Below are 18,301 nucleotides of genomic sequence, written 5' to 3'. Positions count from 1 at the left end.
TTTGGAGGAAAAAGGGGTAGACTTGCAAGCCGAAGAACACCATCCCAACTGTGAAGGACAGGGGTGGCAGCAACATGCTGTGGGGGTGCTTTGCTGCAGGAGGGACTGGTGCACAAAATAGATGGCATCATAAGGAAGGAAAATTATGTGGATATATTGAAGCAATATTTCAAGACATCAGTCAGGAAGTTAAAGCTTGGTCGCAAATGGGTCTTCCAAATGGACAATGACCGAAAGCATACTTCCAAAGTTGTGGCAAAATGGCTTAAGGACAACAAAGTCAAGGTATTGGAGTGGCCATTACAAAGCCTTGACCTCAATCCTACAGAAAATGTGTGGGCAGAACTGAAGAAGCGTGTGCGAGCAAGGAGGCCTACAACCCTGACTCAGTTACACCAGCTCTGTCAGGAGGAATGGGCCAAAATTCACCCAACTTTTTGTGGGAAGCTGGTGGAAGGCTACCCGAAACGTTTGACCCAAGTTAAACAATTTAAAGGCAATGCTACTGAATACTAATTGAGTGTATATAGTCTTCTGACCCACTGGGAATGTGATGAAAGAAATAAAAAGCTGAAATAAATCATTCTCTCTGCTATTATTCTGACATTTCACATTCTTAAAATAAAGTGGTGATACTAACTGACCTAAGACAGGGAATTTTTACTAGGATTAAATGTCAGGAATTGCAAAAACTGAGTTTAAATGTATTTGACTAAGGTGTATGTAAACTTCCGACTTCAACTGTATATAGGCCTAACTAGTATTATTGATGATACAGTGCCTTCAAAAAGTATTCAGACCCCTTGACACATTTTGTTGTGTTACATCCTTATTCTAAAATGGATTAAATAAAAAAAGTCCTCAGCAATCTTCACGCAATACCCCATAATGATAAAGGTAAAACAGTTTTATTATTTTATTATTTTAAAGTGTATAAAAAATATATATATTCAGACCCTTTGCTATGAGACTCGAAATTGAGCTCAGGTGCATCCTGTTTCCATTGATCATATTTGAGATGTTTCTACAACTTGATTAGAGTCCACCTGTGATAAATTCAATTGATTGGACATGTTTTCGAAAGGCAGACACCTGTCTATATAAGGTCCCACAGTTGACAGAGCAAAATCCAAGCCATGAGGTCGAAGGAATTGTCCGTAGATCTCCGAGACATGATTGTGTCGAGGCACAGATCTGGGGAAGGGTACCAAACAATTTCTGCAGCATTGAAGGTCCCCAAGAACACAGTGGCCACAATGGAAGAAGTTTGGAACGACCAAGACTCTTCCTAGAGCTGGCCACAATGGAAGAAGTGGCCACAATGGAAGAAGTTTGGAACCACCAAGACTCTTCCTAGAGCTGGCCACAATGGAAGAGGTGGCCACAATGGAAGTTTGGAACGACCAAGACTCTTACTAGAGCTGGCCGCCTGGCCAAACTGAGCAATTGGGGGAGAAGGGCCTTGGTCAGGGAGGTGACCAAGAACCCAATGGTCACTCTGACAGAGCTCTGGAGTTCCTCTGTGGAGATGGGAGAACCTTCCAGAAGGACAACCATCTCTGCAGCACTCCAACAATCAGGCATTTATGGTAAAGTGGCCAGATGGAAGCCACTCTTCAGTAAAAGGCACATGACAGCCCACTTGGAGTTTGCCAAAAGGCAACTAAAGACTCTCAGACCATGAGAAACATGATGATCTGAATGCCAAGCATCACATCTGGAGGAAACCTGGCACCAGCCCTACGGTGAAGCACAGTGGTGGCAGCATCATGCTGTGGGGATGTTTTTCAGTGGCAGGGACTGGGAAACTAGTCAGGATCGAGACAAAGATGATCGGAGCAAAGTACATAGAGATTCTTGATGAAAACCTGCTCCAGAGCGCTCAGGACCTCAGACTGGAACGAAGGTTCACCTTGCAACCGGACAACAACCCTAAGCACACAGCAGAGACAATGCAGGAGTGGCTTCGGGAAAAGTATCTGAATGTCCTTGAGTGGCCCAGCCAGAGCTCGGACTTGAACCCGATCGAACATCTCTGAAGAGACCTGAAAATAGCTGATCATCAACGCTCCCCATCCAACCTGACAGAGCTTGAGAGGATCTGCAGAGAAGAATGGGAGAAACTCCCCAAATACAGGTGTGCCAAGTTTGCGTCAAACCCAAGAAGACTCAAGAAGACTCAAGGCTGTAAAAGATGCTTCAACATAGTACTGAGTAAAGGGTCTGAATACTAATGTAAATGTGATATTTCCCAACACACCCCCAGCACCACCGATATTTCAGTGGGCGCTACTTCCCACAGCTACTCAAATGTCATACCATATATATGTAGTAAAATGATCACAATCATGTATTCAATTGTATTTGTTACATTTACATTTACATTTTAGTCATTTAGCAGACTTACATATGTCATATAAGTTAACTCGTACAAATACACCACTGACATAAATAATCTTCTTCTGCCATAAAATATTCTCATTGGATTTTCGTGATTCTTTTCCATATGGGGCACACTAAAAGGTAGAGTGTATTACTAGACATATCAGTGATCAAGTTTGACACAAAACATTCACCAGAGGAAGAAGTAGAAACGAAAATACAGTGAATTGGGAAAAAATAACAAAGGAGGCCCCTTTTCACCCAGATTCAATTGGACATGGAGAGTCAATGACATCCATTTTGCTGACACAGTTTTGGAGTGAAAAGATGGCTCTCTGGGCAAGGGAGCGGGAGAGTTAGGGAGCAGTGTGAGAGATTGAGTTACCCCAGACCGTCCCCATGGATCCCCCGGCCAAATGGATCTGGATCTCACGCTTGGGCGCACATATTGAATGCCATAAGAGGTCTCCCAGGTCCCCTTCAGTGAGAGGAATGCTCAGTCTAAACCGTGGTCAGTTTTCACGAAACCATTTTCTTTCCACAAAAGAAGAAGAAACGACAGTAAGGAGATGCTAAGGGAGTACAAAGAAGCAAAGAAGGAGTTCCATGCTGATGTTTGGTGTTTGTGTTTTTTGCAGAGCCAAAACAGTGATTTTTCAGCATGCTGGATAGATATCCGACTAGGTTTTAATTATTCTTTCATGAATCATACACTACAGTGTACCTGTGGTAGCAGAGGTCAAAAGACTAGAGAGCTTCTCCTGCTGATTCTTCTTGCACTGAAAGTACAGTACAGTGCCTTCAGAAAGTATTCACACCCCTTGACTTTTTCCACATTTTGTTGTGTTACGAAGTGGGATTAAAATTGATTTAATTGTCTTTTTTAGTCAACGATCTACACAGAATACTCTGTAATGTCAAAGTGAGAGCTGGTGTAACTGAGTCAGGTTTGTAGGCCTCCTTGCTCGCACACGCTTTTTCAGTTCTGCCCACAGACTTTCTATAGGATTGAGGTCAGGGCTTTGTGATGGCCACTCCAATACCTTGACTTTGTTGTCATTAAGCCATTTTGCCACAACTTTGGAAGTATGCTTGGGGTCATTGTCCATTTGGAATACCCATTTGCGACCAAGCTTTAACTTCCTGACTGATGTCAGGCGTTTGGAAATTGCTCCCAAGGATGAACCAGACTTGTGAAGGTCTACCATTTTTTTCTGAGGTCTTGGCTGATTTCTTTTGATTTTCCCATGATGTCAGGCAAAGAGGCACTACGTTTGAAGGTAGGCCTTGAGATACATCCACAGGTACACCTCCAATTGACTCAAATTATGTCAATTAGCCTATCAGAAGCTTCTAAAGCCATGACATAATTTTCTGGAATTTTCCAAGCTGTTTAAAGGCACAGTCAACTTAGTTTATGTAAACTTCTGACCCACTGGAATTGTGATACAGTGAATTGTAAGTGAAATAATCTGTCTGTAAACAATTGTTGGAAAAATTACTTGTGTCATGCACAAAGTAGACTTGCCAAAACTATAGTTTGTTAACAAGAAATGTGTGGAGTGGTTGAAAAACAAGTTTTAATGACTCCAACCTAAGTGTATGTAAACTAATGTATACAGCTCTGGAAAAAATTAAGAGACCACTGCAAAAATGTAAGTTTCTCTGGTTTTACATTTGGTATGTGTTTGGGTGAAATTAACATTTTTGTTTTATTCTATAAACTACTGACAACATTTCTCCCAAATTCCAAATACAAATATTGTCATTTAGAACATTTATTTGCAGAAAATGACAACTGGTCAAAATAACAAAAAAGATGCAGTGTTGTCAGACCTCGAATAATGCAAAGAAAATAAGTTCATGTTCATTTTTAAACAACACAATACAAATGTTTTAACTAAGGAAGAGTTCAGAAATCAATATTTGGTGGAATAACCCTGATTTTCAATCACAGCTTTCATGCGTCTTGGCATGCTCTCCACCAGTCTTTCACATTGATGTTGGGTGACTTTATGCCACTCCTGGCGCAAAAATTCAAGCAGCTCGGCTTTATTTTATGGCTTGTGACCATCCATCTTCCTATTGATCACATTCCAGAAGTTTTCAATGGGGTTCAGGTCTGGAAATTGGGCTGGCCATGACAGGGTCTTGATCTGGTGGTCCTCCATCCACACCTTGATTGACCTGGCTGTGTGGCATGGCGCATTGTCCTGCTGGAAAAACCAATCCTCAGAGTTGGGGAACAATGTCAGAGCAAAAAGAAGCAAGTTTTCTTCCAGGACAACCTTGTACGTGGCTTGATTCATGCGTCCTTCACAAAGACAAATCTGCCCGATTCCAGCCTTGCTGAAGCACCCCCAGATCATCACCGATCCTCCACCAAATTTCACAGTGGGTGTGAGACACTGTGGCTTGTAGGCCTCTCCAGGTCTCCGTCTAACCATTAGACGACCAGGTGTTGGGCAAAGCTGAAAATTGGACTCATCAGAGAAGATGACCTTACTCCAGTCCTCTACGGTCCAATCCTTATGGTCTTTTGCAAACCTTCTTTGCTTCTCATTGATGAAGGGCTTTTTTCTAGCTTTGCACGACTTCAGCCCTGCCCCTAGGAGCCTGTTTCGAACCTTCCTCGCCGTGCACTTCACCCCAGCTGCTGTTTGCCATTCTTTTTGTAGGTCACTTGATGTCATCCTACGGTTGTTGAGTGACATTCGAATGAGTTGGCGGTCATCACGGTCAGTAGAGAGTCGTTTTCAACCTCTGCCGGTCTGTAGCTTTGTTGTCCCCAATGTCTGCTGCTTGACCTTGTTCTTATGAACCGCCGTCTTTGAAATTTTAAGGATGGAAGCAACCTGACGCTCACTGTATCCCTCTGCCAGTAAAGCCAGAATTGAACCCTTCTTTTCCTCACTCAAAACTTTCCTTTTCAACTCTTTTGGCATGGTCAATTGTTATTTTTTGATTAATATTACTTTTGAGGTACTATTAGCACTGTTTTTGCCATCCAACTGGTCCTATTGCAAGAGGATAGTGATGATGACCACAGCAGTGGTTTTTATACTTTTCCTAATCAGTACCTAATTCAGTAGAATGAGGTGTGCCTGTGTTGGAATTCAACAGACACTGGAATGGAATGGCTGTCATACATGTAGAGATGCTGATTTAAGAAATATTTGCAGTGGTCTCTTAATTTTTTCCAGAGCTGTATACAGTGGGGAAAAAAGTATTTAGTCAGCCACCAATTGTGCAAGTTCTCCGACTTAAAAAGATGAGAGAGGCCTGAAATTTTCATCATAGGTACACGTCAACTATGACAGACAAATTGAGAAGAAAAAAAATCAAGAAAATCACATTGTAGGATTTCTAATGAATTTTTTTGCAAATTATGGTGGAAAATAAGTATTTGGTCAATAACAAAAGTTTCTCAATACTTTGTTATATACCCTTTGTTGGCAATGACACAGGTCAAACGTTTTCTGTAAGTCTTCACAAGGTTTTCACACACTGTTGCTGGTATTTTGGCCCATTCCTCCATGCAGATCTCCTCTAGAGCAGTGATGTTTTGGGGCTGTCGCTGGGCAACACGGACTTACAACTCCCCTCCAAAGATTTTCTATGGGGTTGAGATCTGGAGACTGGCTAGGCCAGTCCAGGACCTTGAAATGCTTCTTACGAAGCCACTCCTTCGTTGCCCGGGCGGTGTGTTTGGGATCATTGTCATGCTGAAAGACCCAGCCACGTTTCATCTTCAATGCCCTTGCTGATGGAAGGAGGTTTTCACTCAAAATCTCACAATACATGGCCCCATTCATTCTTTCCTTTACACGGATCAGTCGTCCTGGTCCCTTTGCAGAAAAACAGCCCCAAAGCATGATGTTTCCACCCCCATGCTTCACAGTAGGTATGGTGTTCTTTGGATGCAACTCAGCATTCTTTGTCCTCCAAACACGACGAGTTGAGTTTTTATCAAAAAGTTATATTTTGGTTTCATCTGACCATATGACATTCTCCCAGTCCTCTTCTGGATCATCCAAATGCACTCTAGCAAACTTCAGACGGGCCTGGACATGTACTGGCTTAAGCAGGGGGACACGTCTGGCACTGCAGGATTTGAGTCCCTGGCGGCGTAGTGTGTTACTGATGGTAGGCTTTGTTACTTTGGTCCCAGCTCTCTGCAGGTCATTCACTAGGTCCCCCCGTGTGGTTCTGGGATTTTTGCTCACCGTTCTTGTGATCATTTTGACCCCACGGGGTGAGATCTTGCGTGGAGCCCCAGATCGAGGGAGATTATCAGTGGTCTTGTAAAAAAATCCAGAAAAACGCATGTCAAAAATGTTATAAATTGATTTGCATTTTAATTAGGGAAATAAGTATTTGACCCCTCTGCAAAAACATGACTTAGTACTTGGTGGCAAAACCCTTGTTGGCAATCACAGGGGACAGACGTTTCTTGTAGTTGGCCACCAGGTTTGCACACATCTCAGGAGGGATTTTGTCCCACTCCTCTTTGTAGATCTTCTCCAAGTCATTAAGGTTTCGAGGCTGTCGTTTGGCAATTTGAACTTTCAGCTCCCTCCACAGATTTTCTATGGGATTAAGGTCTGGAGACTGGCTAGGCCACTCCAGGACCTTAATGTGCTTCTTCTTGAGCCACTCCTTTGTTGCCTTGGCCATGTGTTTTGGGTCATTGTCATGCTGGAATACCCATCCACGACCCATTTTCAATGCCCTGGCTGAGGGAAGGAGGTTCTCACCCAAGATTTGACAGTACATGGCCCTGTCCATCGTCCCTTTGATGTGGTGAAGTTGTCCTGTCCCCTTAGCAGAAAAACACCCCCCAAAGCATAATGTTTCCACCTCCATGTTTGACGGTGGGAATGGTGTTCTTGGGGTCATAGGCAGCATTCCTCCTCCTCCAAAAACGGCGAGTTGAGTTGATGCCAAAGAGCTTGATTTTGGTCTCATCTGACCACAACATTTTCACCCAGTTCTCCTCTGAATCATTCAGATGTTCATTGGCAAACTTCAGACGGGCCTGTATATGTGCTTTCTTGAGCAGGGGGACCTTGCGGGCGCTGCAGGATTTCAGTCCTTCACAGCGTAGTGTGTTACCAATTATTTTATTGGTGACTATGGTCCCAGCTACCTTGAGATCATTGACAAGATCCTCCCGTGTAGTTCTGGGCTGATTCCTCACCGTTCTCATGATCATTGCAACTCCACGAGGTGAGATCTTGCATGGAGCCCCAAGCCGAGGGAGATTGACAGTTCTTTTGTGTTTCTTCCATTTGCGAATAATCGCACCAACTGTTGTCACCTTCTCACCAAGCTGCTTGCCGATGGTCTTGTAGCCCATTCCAGCTTTGTGTAGGTCTACAATCTTGTCCCTGACATCCTTGGAGAGCTCTTTGGTCTTGGCCATGGTGGAGAGTTTGGAATCTGATTGATTGATTGCTTCTGTGGACAGGTGTCTTTTATACAGGTAACAAGCTGAGATTAGGAGCACTCCCTTTAAGAGTGTGCTCATAATCTCAGCTCGTTACCTGTATAAAAGACACCTAGGAGCCAGAAATCTTTCTGATTGAGAGGGGGTCAAATACTTATTTCCCTCATTAAAATGCAAATCAATTCATAACATTTTTGACATAATTTTTCTGGATTTTTTTGTTGTTATTCTGTCTCTCACTGTTCAAATAAACCTACCATTGAAATTATAGACTGATCATTTCTTTGTCAGTGGGCAAACATACAAAATCAGCAGGGGATCAAATACTTTTTTCCCTCACTGTATGTCTTCCATTTCCTAATAATTGCTCCCACAGTTGATTTCTTCAAACCAAGCTGCTTACCTATTGCAGATTCAATCTTCCCAGCCTGGTGCAGGTCTACAATTGTGTTTCTGGTGTCCTTTGACAGCTCTTTGGTCTTGGCCATAGTGGAGTTTGGAGTGTGACTGTTTGAGGCTGTGGACAGGTGTCTTTTATACTGATAACAAGTTCAAACAGGTGCCATTAATACAGGTAACGAGTGGAGGACAGAGGAGCCTCTTAAAGAAGAAGTTACAGTTCTGTGAGAGCCAGAAATCTTGCTTGTTTGTAGGTGACCAAATACTTATTTTCCACCATCATTTGCAAATAAATTCATAAAAAATCCTACAATGTGATTTTCTGGAAAGAAAATTCTCAATTTGTCTGTCATAGTTGACGTGTACCTATGATGAAAATTACAGGCCTCTCTCATCTTTTTAAGTGGGAGAACTTGCACAATTGGTGGCTGACTAAATACTTTTTCCCCCACTGTATATATATAAATGTATATACATTATGGGGTGTTGTGTGTATGAGTTATTTAAAATTCAGGCTGTAAATAAAAAGGCGTGTGAATACTTTCTGAATTTGTGTGCAGCCATATTATGGAGGATCAGCCCAGTAAAGCCATCTCTATAGAGGCCGTGTCGGAGACGACTGGGATCTGTGTAATTATATTTTAAATGAGCCCCTGAGAGTGCCCTTGCCAAAGCCCCCACAAAGTCTCACTCTTGGGCAGGAGACAGAAACACACCTTTTTGTATTCATTTGTGTGTTTGTGTGTGTGTGAGAGAGTGTATGTGCATATGTGCACATGTGCGTTTGTGTTTTTCATTGCTGAGGCTGGCGGGCGAAAGGGAGGCCGCAGTGGTTCCGATGATACGCCTCACAAGTGAATTTAATTAAATCATAAATATGAGCTGGAGGCCGCCACCCAATTTAACGTAATAGATGATGTGGGCCAGTCCATCTCTGGCAATGCAAAGTTCTGGACCCATTTAGAATGCCCTTGAAGCTTGTTAAAAGTGGCTGGCATGAGAAGACGCAAGCAAAGTTATTTAATGGCTGCCCAGCTTGCATTCTGCTTGACAGTCAGAGGAAGGCCCAAAAAATTGTCAAAGACTCCAGTCACCCAAGCCATAGACTGTTCTCTCTGCTACCGCACGGCAAGTGGTACCAGTGCACCAAGTCTGGAACCCACAGGACCCTAAACAGCTTCTACCCACAAGCCATAAGACTGCTAAACAAGACTTCTAAATAGCTAATCAAATGGCTACCCGCTGCTGCTTCTGTGTATTATCTATCCTGTTGCCTTGTCACTTTAACCCTACCTATTTATACTGTACATAGCTAGCTCAATTACCTCGTACCCCTGCACATCGACTCGGTACTGGTACTCCTTGTATATAGCCATGTTATTTTTATTCGTTATTCACTGTGTATTTATTCCTTGTGTCACTATTTCTATTTAGATTTTGCATTGTTGAAAAAGGACCCGTAAGTATTTCACTGTTTATTCTACACCTGTTGTAACACTGGTGAGAAGATCTATTCCATTCCATTCCTCTTCTGAATTTGGAATGTGGTGGGATTCCATTTCAGTTGGGAAAGATTGTCACAGTCAGAAAAGCATCAAGAAGAGGAGTAAAAACAAAAAGCAGATAAAATCTCTACATCTGGTAGTACAAAATGGATACCTGATCAGCTTATCAATATAAGTGTTAATTAGGATACGGTGAAGGAGAATCCAGTGAAGTAATTGTCCTTGACATGTGCACAGATAAAGTGACATTATTTCACCATCGTGATCAATAATCTGTCTGGACAAGATTGTTTCTGTGACCAGTCAACCATCCTACAGACAGACCAGGGGGAGGTGCTATATGTTTATATATTTTCTTGTATTGATGTACAGTATGAAAACAGTAAGCAGGAGAAACATCAGTATACAATGTACAAATTAATATTCCCAAGCGCTGACGTCATTAATCGATATATTTCAAACCTTAATTTTGGTTTGAAAAAAAGTGGCATTGATCATCTTATTGAAAACATAATGAAAAGGATTTCATAATCCCACCCAAAGTATTATCAACATCTTTGTAAAATGTATACTTTTTGATGACAGACACATGTCCCTGGTCATAACAGTTATTTTCGACTTTCTGTTTTTCATCTCATTGTTATGAGGAATCATCTGTAAAGACAGACAGATGTTACTATATGGGGCTTTGTCCCATTCAGCGCAGACATCCTTCCTTCCATTGGTCCCCTGGAGTGCTGCAGGCTCCCTAATAGGCCTGGTGCGAGGGTGTGTGGAATGGGACCGCACAGGGTGATGGGTAATGGAGTCATTAATAACACAGACCTCCCTTGAAATGCTCAGATGTTCGTTAGGCAGAAGCCACAATGGAACCAGGGGAAGGGATGCAATTTGATTTAAAACCAAAAATCCAAAGTCAGCTTTTGAAGATGATCATGTTTATGCTGTCAAGGTCTCCCCCCCCACAAACACACATACACAAACACACAAATGCACACACGCTCGCAAGCCCACATGCGCACATACACACACACATGCACACAGAAATGAAGGGACATAGGAGCCGTTTTCTCATACATTTTTAATATTTTAATCACATGTGCAACACAAAAAAATGAGTTCTGCCAAATACAGAACTCCATATTTGTACAATAACATTTGAATAACATCAGAGAAGAGAACTGTCCTTTTGCTGCAGCAGGAGATGGTGGTTAATTTCCTGTAAACTGAGTATGAACAATTCTCAATCAAAAGGTCAAAACATTAAAGTTTCATACAAAAGTGCATCTCAGGTTCAATGAATGCAAAAACATTTACATATAGATGTGGGATCTTAATTTAATCACCCTGTTGTTGCAGGAAATTTCCTGCACAGCAGGAAATGAAAACGTGTAATGTACTCGAGGTTAAAAAAGGCTTCTAAAGTTTGTCTTGATTTGACTTGATTTTGACTAGATTTTTCCTAGCAAACAAATGTATCAACCCCTACAAAAATGTCAATTTATTATAATCCATACAATAATTCACATTTCCTGTTGCTGCAGAATTATTTTCCTGCTGTGAAACCGGTCAAATTAAGATCCTACATCTGTAACAGCATGATTTATATTGGTGTATAATTACGCTACAATGGCTTCCAGCTTGAGCAGAGAGCAGAGCAATGGGATACCGCAGGAAACGAGGAAGGAAGGGGATAAGTTGGGAACTCTTCAGGAGAGCCCAGGACATAAGTTTCATAAGCATATCCCCCAGAGAGACTTAATACATGTACAGTCGCCACAACGACCCCAAATCAAAATGGATGTATTCCCCATTGCAAAAAAATCTAAAATACAAAGAGCTAACAAAAACGAGAAAATGTTTTCCAGTAATCTCCAGGCTTGAACGAGCAGTAAACATTAATAACAGAAATGTACAGGTTTAAATCAGTGGGCTGGAGATCCCCCCCCCCATGATTCTCTAGGAGACACAGGGGGGTTCACGATGCCTCTGTTCCCGTGCCAACCAGAGGAGCTAGCTGTCCTTTCCAAATCTGTGTCACTGCTTTTGCATATATCAGAACCCTATCCTGTTTTTCTCTCTTTTTTTCTCTTCCTCTCATTTGAACTTGCGCAGGCAGATTAAATGCACCATTCAGTCCTCAGCTGGTCTTCTAGAAGGACAGCCATGTTGGAATGATACCCGTGATGTCACAATGTCAGGCTCTGCTGGTGATCGAGCACCCTGCTACCCGCTTCTGGAATGAGTGACCAGGTCAGGATAGTTTCCACATACAGGAAATGTGCGCTGATGAAAAGGGTCCTGACTGACCATACCACAACTTCCTGTTCCCTACATAATAATACCCCACATTGGCACCCTGTTTCTCCAACACAATGTTGACGAATTCTACCTCTTCTGACAGTTGCATTGTCATTTTTTTCTATTTCTTTTTTTGGGGACAAACGGTTCAGAACTGTACATTGGCAAATACTGTATACGACTGCAATATAGCTGAAGTTATTAAGCAACACATGAACAATTTCTATTTACAAAGATAGTTGGCCAGTTTTGTTGAAATAACAACCAGACAAAGACCAGAGCTAAGTTCTTCTGTCCTTTTTTCACCCCTCTGTCTTTCATCCGTCCTTTAATTTTTGTGTGTGTGTCATGGTTCTTCCCGGTGTGAACTGAATCCAAAGTTCAGTGCAAAAGAGCCAGTGGGATATTGCACTGAAGGTGGTTGGAGGACCGACCGTGTCAGACATGATTCTCCTCCTCGCCGTATGGTTCTCCTCTCCTCCTTAGGTCCACTGATGATCTGCCTGGTTAACTGCTGTGCTGAGTCAACATGTGGTTCTGAAATGGAGGAATAACAGACAGAGAAAAAAAAATGAATTAAATTACTGAATCAGTATCAAATTCAACACAAGGACATTTCATTTAATTCAACATTTTCTCCATTAAGAAAGTTTAAATTTGAACACTTCATAACTCAAAAGGAATAATTAATTTTCATCAACATTAAGGTACACTTTAATACCGTATAATTCACCATTGGTTTTCAGAGGGTTAGTGATTGACATAGTGTTGTGAGTGGTGAATGTCATGTTGTGGGATTATGTGGCGTTTGCATTATCCAAATCCAATCAAATCCAAGCAGCAGTCAAATGGTTATATGGATCAATATGTCCTGGGATTAAATATGGTTAAGTCCTCCACTGACAGACTGACACGCCACCGCTGAGCTGACAAAATCTCCCTCCCTCCAAAATCTCTCTCCCTCCCTCCCTCCAACATCTCAATCCCCAAACAACAATACCAAAATCAGACCAATGGCTGTGTCTGAAACAACAGTTACCATGTAAAACCCGTGATGACTAGAAATATACTAGAAATCACTGGCCACTTTAAGAAATGGAACACAAGTGACTTTAATAATGTTTACATATCTTGCATTACACATCTCATATGTATATACTGTAATCTTTACTATTCTACTGTATCTTAGTCCATGACGCTCTGTCATTGCTCGTCCATACAGTGAGGGAAAAAAGTATTTGATCCCCTGCTGATTTTGTACGTTTGCCCACTGACAAAGAAATGATCAGTCTATAATTTTAATGGTAGGTTTATTTGAACAATGAGAGACATAATAACAACAAAAAAATCCAGAAAAACGCATGTCAAAAATGTTATAAATTGAATTGCATTTTAAGGAGGGAAATAAGTATTTTACCTCCTCTCGATCAGAAAGATTTCTGGCTCCCAGGTGTCTTTTATACAGGTAACGAGCTGAGATTATGAGCACACTCTTAAAGGGAGTGCTCCTAATCTCAGTTTGTTACCTGTATAAAAGACACCTGTCCACAGAAGCAATCAATTAATCAGATTCCAAACTCTCCACCATGGCCAAGACCAAAGAGCTCTCCAAGAATGTCAGGGACAAGATTGTAGACCTACACAAGGCTGGAATGGGCTACAAGACCATCGCCAAGCAGCTTGGTGAGAAGGTGACAACAGTTGGTGCGATTATTCGCAAATGGAAGAAACACAAAAGAACTGTCAATCTCCCTCGGCCTGGGGCTCCATGCAAGATCTCACCTCGTGGAGTTGCAATGATCATGAGAATGATGAGGAATCAGCCCAGAACTACACGGGAGGATCTTGTCAATGATCTCAAGGCAGCTGGGACCATAGTCACCAAGAAAACAATTGGTAACACACTACGCCGTGAAGGACTGAAATCCTGCAGCGCCCACAAGGTCCCTCTGCTCAAGAAAGGACATATACAGGCCCGTCTGAAGTTTGCCAATGAACATCTGAATTATTCTGAGGAGAACTGGGTGAAAGTGTTGTGGTCAGATGAGACCTAAATCGAGCTCTTTGGCATCAACTCAACTCGCCGTGTTTGGAGGAGGAGGAATGCTGCCTATGACCCTAAGAACACCATCCCCACCGTCAAACATGGAGGTGGAAACATTATGCTTTGGGGGTGTTTTTCTGCTAAGGGGACAGGACAACTTCACCGCATCAAAGGGACGATGGACGGGGCCATGTACCGTCAAATCTTGGGTAAGAACCTCCTTCCCTCAGCCAGGGCATTGAAAATGGGTCGTGGATGGGTATTCCAGCATGACAATGACCCAAAACACACAAGAAGAAGCACATTAAGGTCCTGGAGTGGCCTAGCCAGTCTCCAGACCTTAATCCCATAGAAATTCTGTGGAGGGAGCTGAAGGTTCGAGTTGCCAAACGTCAGCCTCGAAACCTTAATGACTTGGAGAAGATCTGCAAAGAGGAGTGGGACAAAATCCCTCCTGAGATGTGTGCAAACCTGGTGGCCAACTACAAGAAACGTCTGACCTCTGTGATTGCCAACAAGGGTTTTGCCATCAAGTACTAAGTCATGTTTTGCAGAGGGGTCAAATACTTATTTCCCTCATTAAAATGCAAATCAATTTATAACATTTTTGACATGCGTTTTTCTGGATTTTTTTGTTGTTATTCTGTCTGTCACTGTTCAAATAAACCTACCATTAAAATTATAGACTGATCATGTCTTTGTCAGTGGGCAAACGTACAAAATCAGCAGGGGATCAAATACTTTTTTTCCCTCACTGTATATACAGCTCTGGAAAAAATGTAAGAGATCACTGCACATTTTTCTTAAATCAGCATCGCTACATGTATGACAGCCATTCCATTCCAGTGTCTGTTGAATTCCAACACAGACACACCTCATTCTACTGAATTAGGTACTGATTAGGTGATCACCTGAACCAAATCTTATTTAACAAGGAAAAGTATAAAAACCACTGCTGTGGTCATCACTATCCTCTTGCAATAGGACCAGCTGGATGGCAAAAACAGTGCTAATAGTACCTCAAAAGTAATATTAATCAAAAGAGTTGAAAAGGAACGTTTTGAGTGAGGAAAAGAAGGGTTCAATTCTGGCTTTACTGGCAGAGGGATACAGTGAGCGTCAGGTTGCTTCCATCCTTAACATTTCAAAGACACCGTTTCATAAGAACAAGGTCAAGCAGCAGACATTGGGGACAACAAAGCTACAGACCGGCAGAGGGCTGTCACGCCCTGACTCTGGGGACTCTTATTTGTTGAGTCAGGGTGTGTATTTTCTATGTGGTGTAGATCTATGTTTAAGTCTAGTATGTTTAGATCTATGTTGGCCGGTGTGGTTCCCAATCAGAGGCACACTGCTTGGTCCAGGTCTGGTGGGATCTTGTTCTGTATAAGGTTTGTTGTGTGTTACCTTAGGACTTCACGTGTCGTTAGTTTATTGTTTTGTTGTGTGTTTATTTGTGTTAATAAACATGTTTGCATATCACGCTGCGCCTTGGTCCGTCCCGTCCGTCAACGAGCGTGACAGAAGATCCCACCAGACCTGGACCAAGCAGTGTGCCGAGGAGGAGCAGAGAGGATGGACTTGGCAGGAGATGAGAGAGGATCTGGCAAGAAAGATGGAGGCCCTGATCAGGGTGGAGAGGCAACCCCAAGACATTTTTTTGGGGGGGGCACACGGTGTGGACGACGAGGCAGCAGGAGGCCGCGACAGGGCGGATCTGCTGGTTAGGAGAGGACCCCACCAGATTACGGGGGCTATTGGTTCAGAGGGAGCAGAAGGAAGGTGTAGAGGCACGGCGAGAGGAGCTGGTTAGGCAGCAGAAGGAGCGGGGGTTAATAAAGGAACCCAGTCCCGCTCCTCGCACCAAGCAAGTGGTGCGTGTCGCCAGTCTGGTCCGGCCCGTTCCTGCTCCCCGCACTAAGCCAGTGGTGCGTGTTCCCAGTACGGCCCGACCCGTTCCTGCTCATCGCACCAAGGCAGTGGTGCGCGTCGCCAGCCCGGCCCGGCCTGTTCCTGCTCCTCGCACCAAGCCAGTGGTGCGCGTCGCCAGCCTGGCCCGGCCTGTCCCTGCTCCTCGCACCAAGACAGTGGTGCGCGTCGCCAGCCCGGCCCGGCCTGTTCCTGCTCCTCGCACCAAGCCAGTGGTGCGCGTCGCCAGCCCGGCCCGGCCCGTTCCTGCTCCTCGCACCAAGCCAGTGGTGCGCGTCGCCAGCCCGGCCCGACCTGTTCCTGCTCCTCGCACCAAGGCAGTGGTGCGCGTCGCCGGCCCGGCCTGTTCCTGCTCCTCGCACCAAGCCAGTGGTGCGCGTCGCCAGTCCGGTCCGGCCCGTGCCTGCTCCTCGCACCAGACCAGTGGTGCGTTTGTCCAGTCCGGCACGGCCCGTGCCCGTTCCACTCCGGAGCCAGAGTAGTCCGCTCCACCGGTGCCTGATCCAGTTCCGGTCAGCTGTTCCACTCCGGAGCCAGAGCAGTCCGCTCCGCCGGTGCCTGATCCAGCTCCGGTCAGCTGCTCCACCCCGGAGCCAGAGCAGTCTGCTCCACCGGTGCCTGATCCAGCTCCGGTCAGCGGCTCCACTCCGGAGCCAGAGCAGTCTGCTCCACCGGTGCCCAGTCCAGCTCCGGTCAGCGGCTCTAGACCATGACGTCAGCCCCTCTCCAGGTTCGGGGTCTCCCACACCAGGTTCCTGACTGGGTCTGGCGTATCGTGGGAGGAAGTAGAGGGGAAGCAACACGCCGAGGTCTAGACCAGACCAGGGGCGCAACAGGGAGGCGAAGAGTGAGAGGTCGTCACGCCCTGAGCCGGATCCGCCTCCGAGGCGGAATGCCCACCCGGCCCCTACCCGGTTATGTTTATGTTGTGCGGTCAGAGTCCGTATCGTTGGTTTTTTGTTTTGTCGTTGTGTTTATTCGTTAAATAAACATGTTTGCATATCACGCTGCGCCTTGGTCCGTCCCGTTTATGAAAGAACGGGACAAGGGCGAAAAAGACTCTCTACTGACCGGGATGACCGCCAACTAATTCGAATGTCACTCAACAACCGTAGGATGACATCAAGTGACCTACAAAAAGAATGGCAAACGGCAGCTGGGGTGAAGTGCACGGCGAGGACGGTTCGAAACAGGCTCCTAGGGGCAGGGCTGAAGTCGTGCAAAGCTAGAAAAAAGCCCTTCATCAATGAGAAGCAAAGAAAAGCCAGGCTGAGGTTTGCAAAAGACCATAAGGATTGGCCCGTAGAGGACTGGAGTAAGGTCATCTTCTCTGATGAGTCCAATTTTCAGCTTTGCCCAACACCTGGTCGTCTAATGGTTAGACGGAGACCTGGAGAGGCCTACAAGTCACAGTGTCTCGCACCCACTGTGAAATTTGGTGGAGGATCGGTGATGATCTGGGGGTGCTTCAGCAAGGCTGGAATCGGGCAGATTTGTCTTTGTGAAGGACGCATGAATCAAGCCACGTACAAGGTTGTCCTGGAAGAAAACTTGCTTCCTTTTGCTCTGACATTGCTCCTCCCCAACTCTGAGGATAGTTTTTTCCAGCAGGAAATGCGCCATGCCACACAGCCAGGTCAATCAAGGTGTGGATGGAGGACCACCAGATCTAGACCCTGTCATGGCCAGCCCAATCTCCAGACCTGAACCCATTGAAAACTTTTGGAATGTGATCAAGAGGAAGATGGATGGTCACAAGCCATCAAATAAAGCCGAGATGCTTGAATTTTTGCGCCAGGAGTGGCATAAAGTCACCCAACATCAATGTGAAAGACTTGTGGAGAGCATGCCAAGACGCATGAAAGCTGTGATTGAAAATCAGGGTTATTCCACCAAATATTGATTTCTGAACTGTTCCTAAGTTAAAACATTAGTATTGTGTTGTTTAGTCCCCTGTAGCTCAGTTGGTAGAGCATGGCGTTTGCAACGCCAGCGTTGTGGGTTCGTTTCCCACGGGGGGCCAGTATGAAAATGTATGCACTCACTAACTGTAAGTCGCTCTGGATAAGAGCGTCTGCTAAATGACTAAAATGTTTAAAAATGAACATTAACTTATTTTCTTTGCATTATTCGAGGTCTGACAACACTGCATCTTTTTTGTTATTTTGACCAGTTGTCATTTTCTGCAAATAAATGTTCTAAATGACAATATTTTAATTTGGAATTTGGGAGAAATGTTGTCAGTAGTTTATAGAATAAAACAACAATTTTAATTTCACAGAAACACATACA

The 18,301-nt window shown here is 44.2% G+C and overlaps 1 protein-coding gene across 5 annotated transcripts in view; it reads right to left on the bottom strand.

Moving 5' to 3' along the window:
• Positions 1-10,801: 10,801 nt before the first annotated feature.
• The window catches only part of LOC121580993 (zinc finger protein 521), a 152,573-nt gene continuing 145,073 nt past the window's right edge, over positions 10,802-18,301 (bottom strand). For all 5 annotated transcript variants that reach the window (XM_041896260.2, XM_041896261.2, XM_041896257.2 and 2 more), the window contains one exon: positions 10,802-12,573. In XM_041896260.2, coding sequence (XP_041752194.1) covers positions 12,544-12,573 — 30 coding nt within the window. In that variant the 3' untranslated portion in view covers positions 10,802-12,543. The remainder of the gene's footprint in view (positions 12,574-18,301) is intronic.

This window comes from Coregonus clupeaformis, chromosome 14, assembly GCF_020615455.1.
Source record: "Coregonus clupeaformis isolate EN_2021a chromosome 14, ASM2061545v1, whole genome shotgun sequence".
In the NCBI taxonomy this organism is placed as follows: domain Eukaryota; kingdom Metazoa; phylum Chordata; class Actinopteri; order Salmoniformes; family Salmonidae; genus Coregonus; species Coregonus clupeaformis.
Note: the sequence above shows the minus strand (reverse complement) of the source record. Positions and strands in the feature narration are given on the sequence as shown.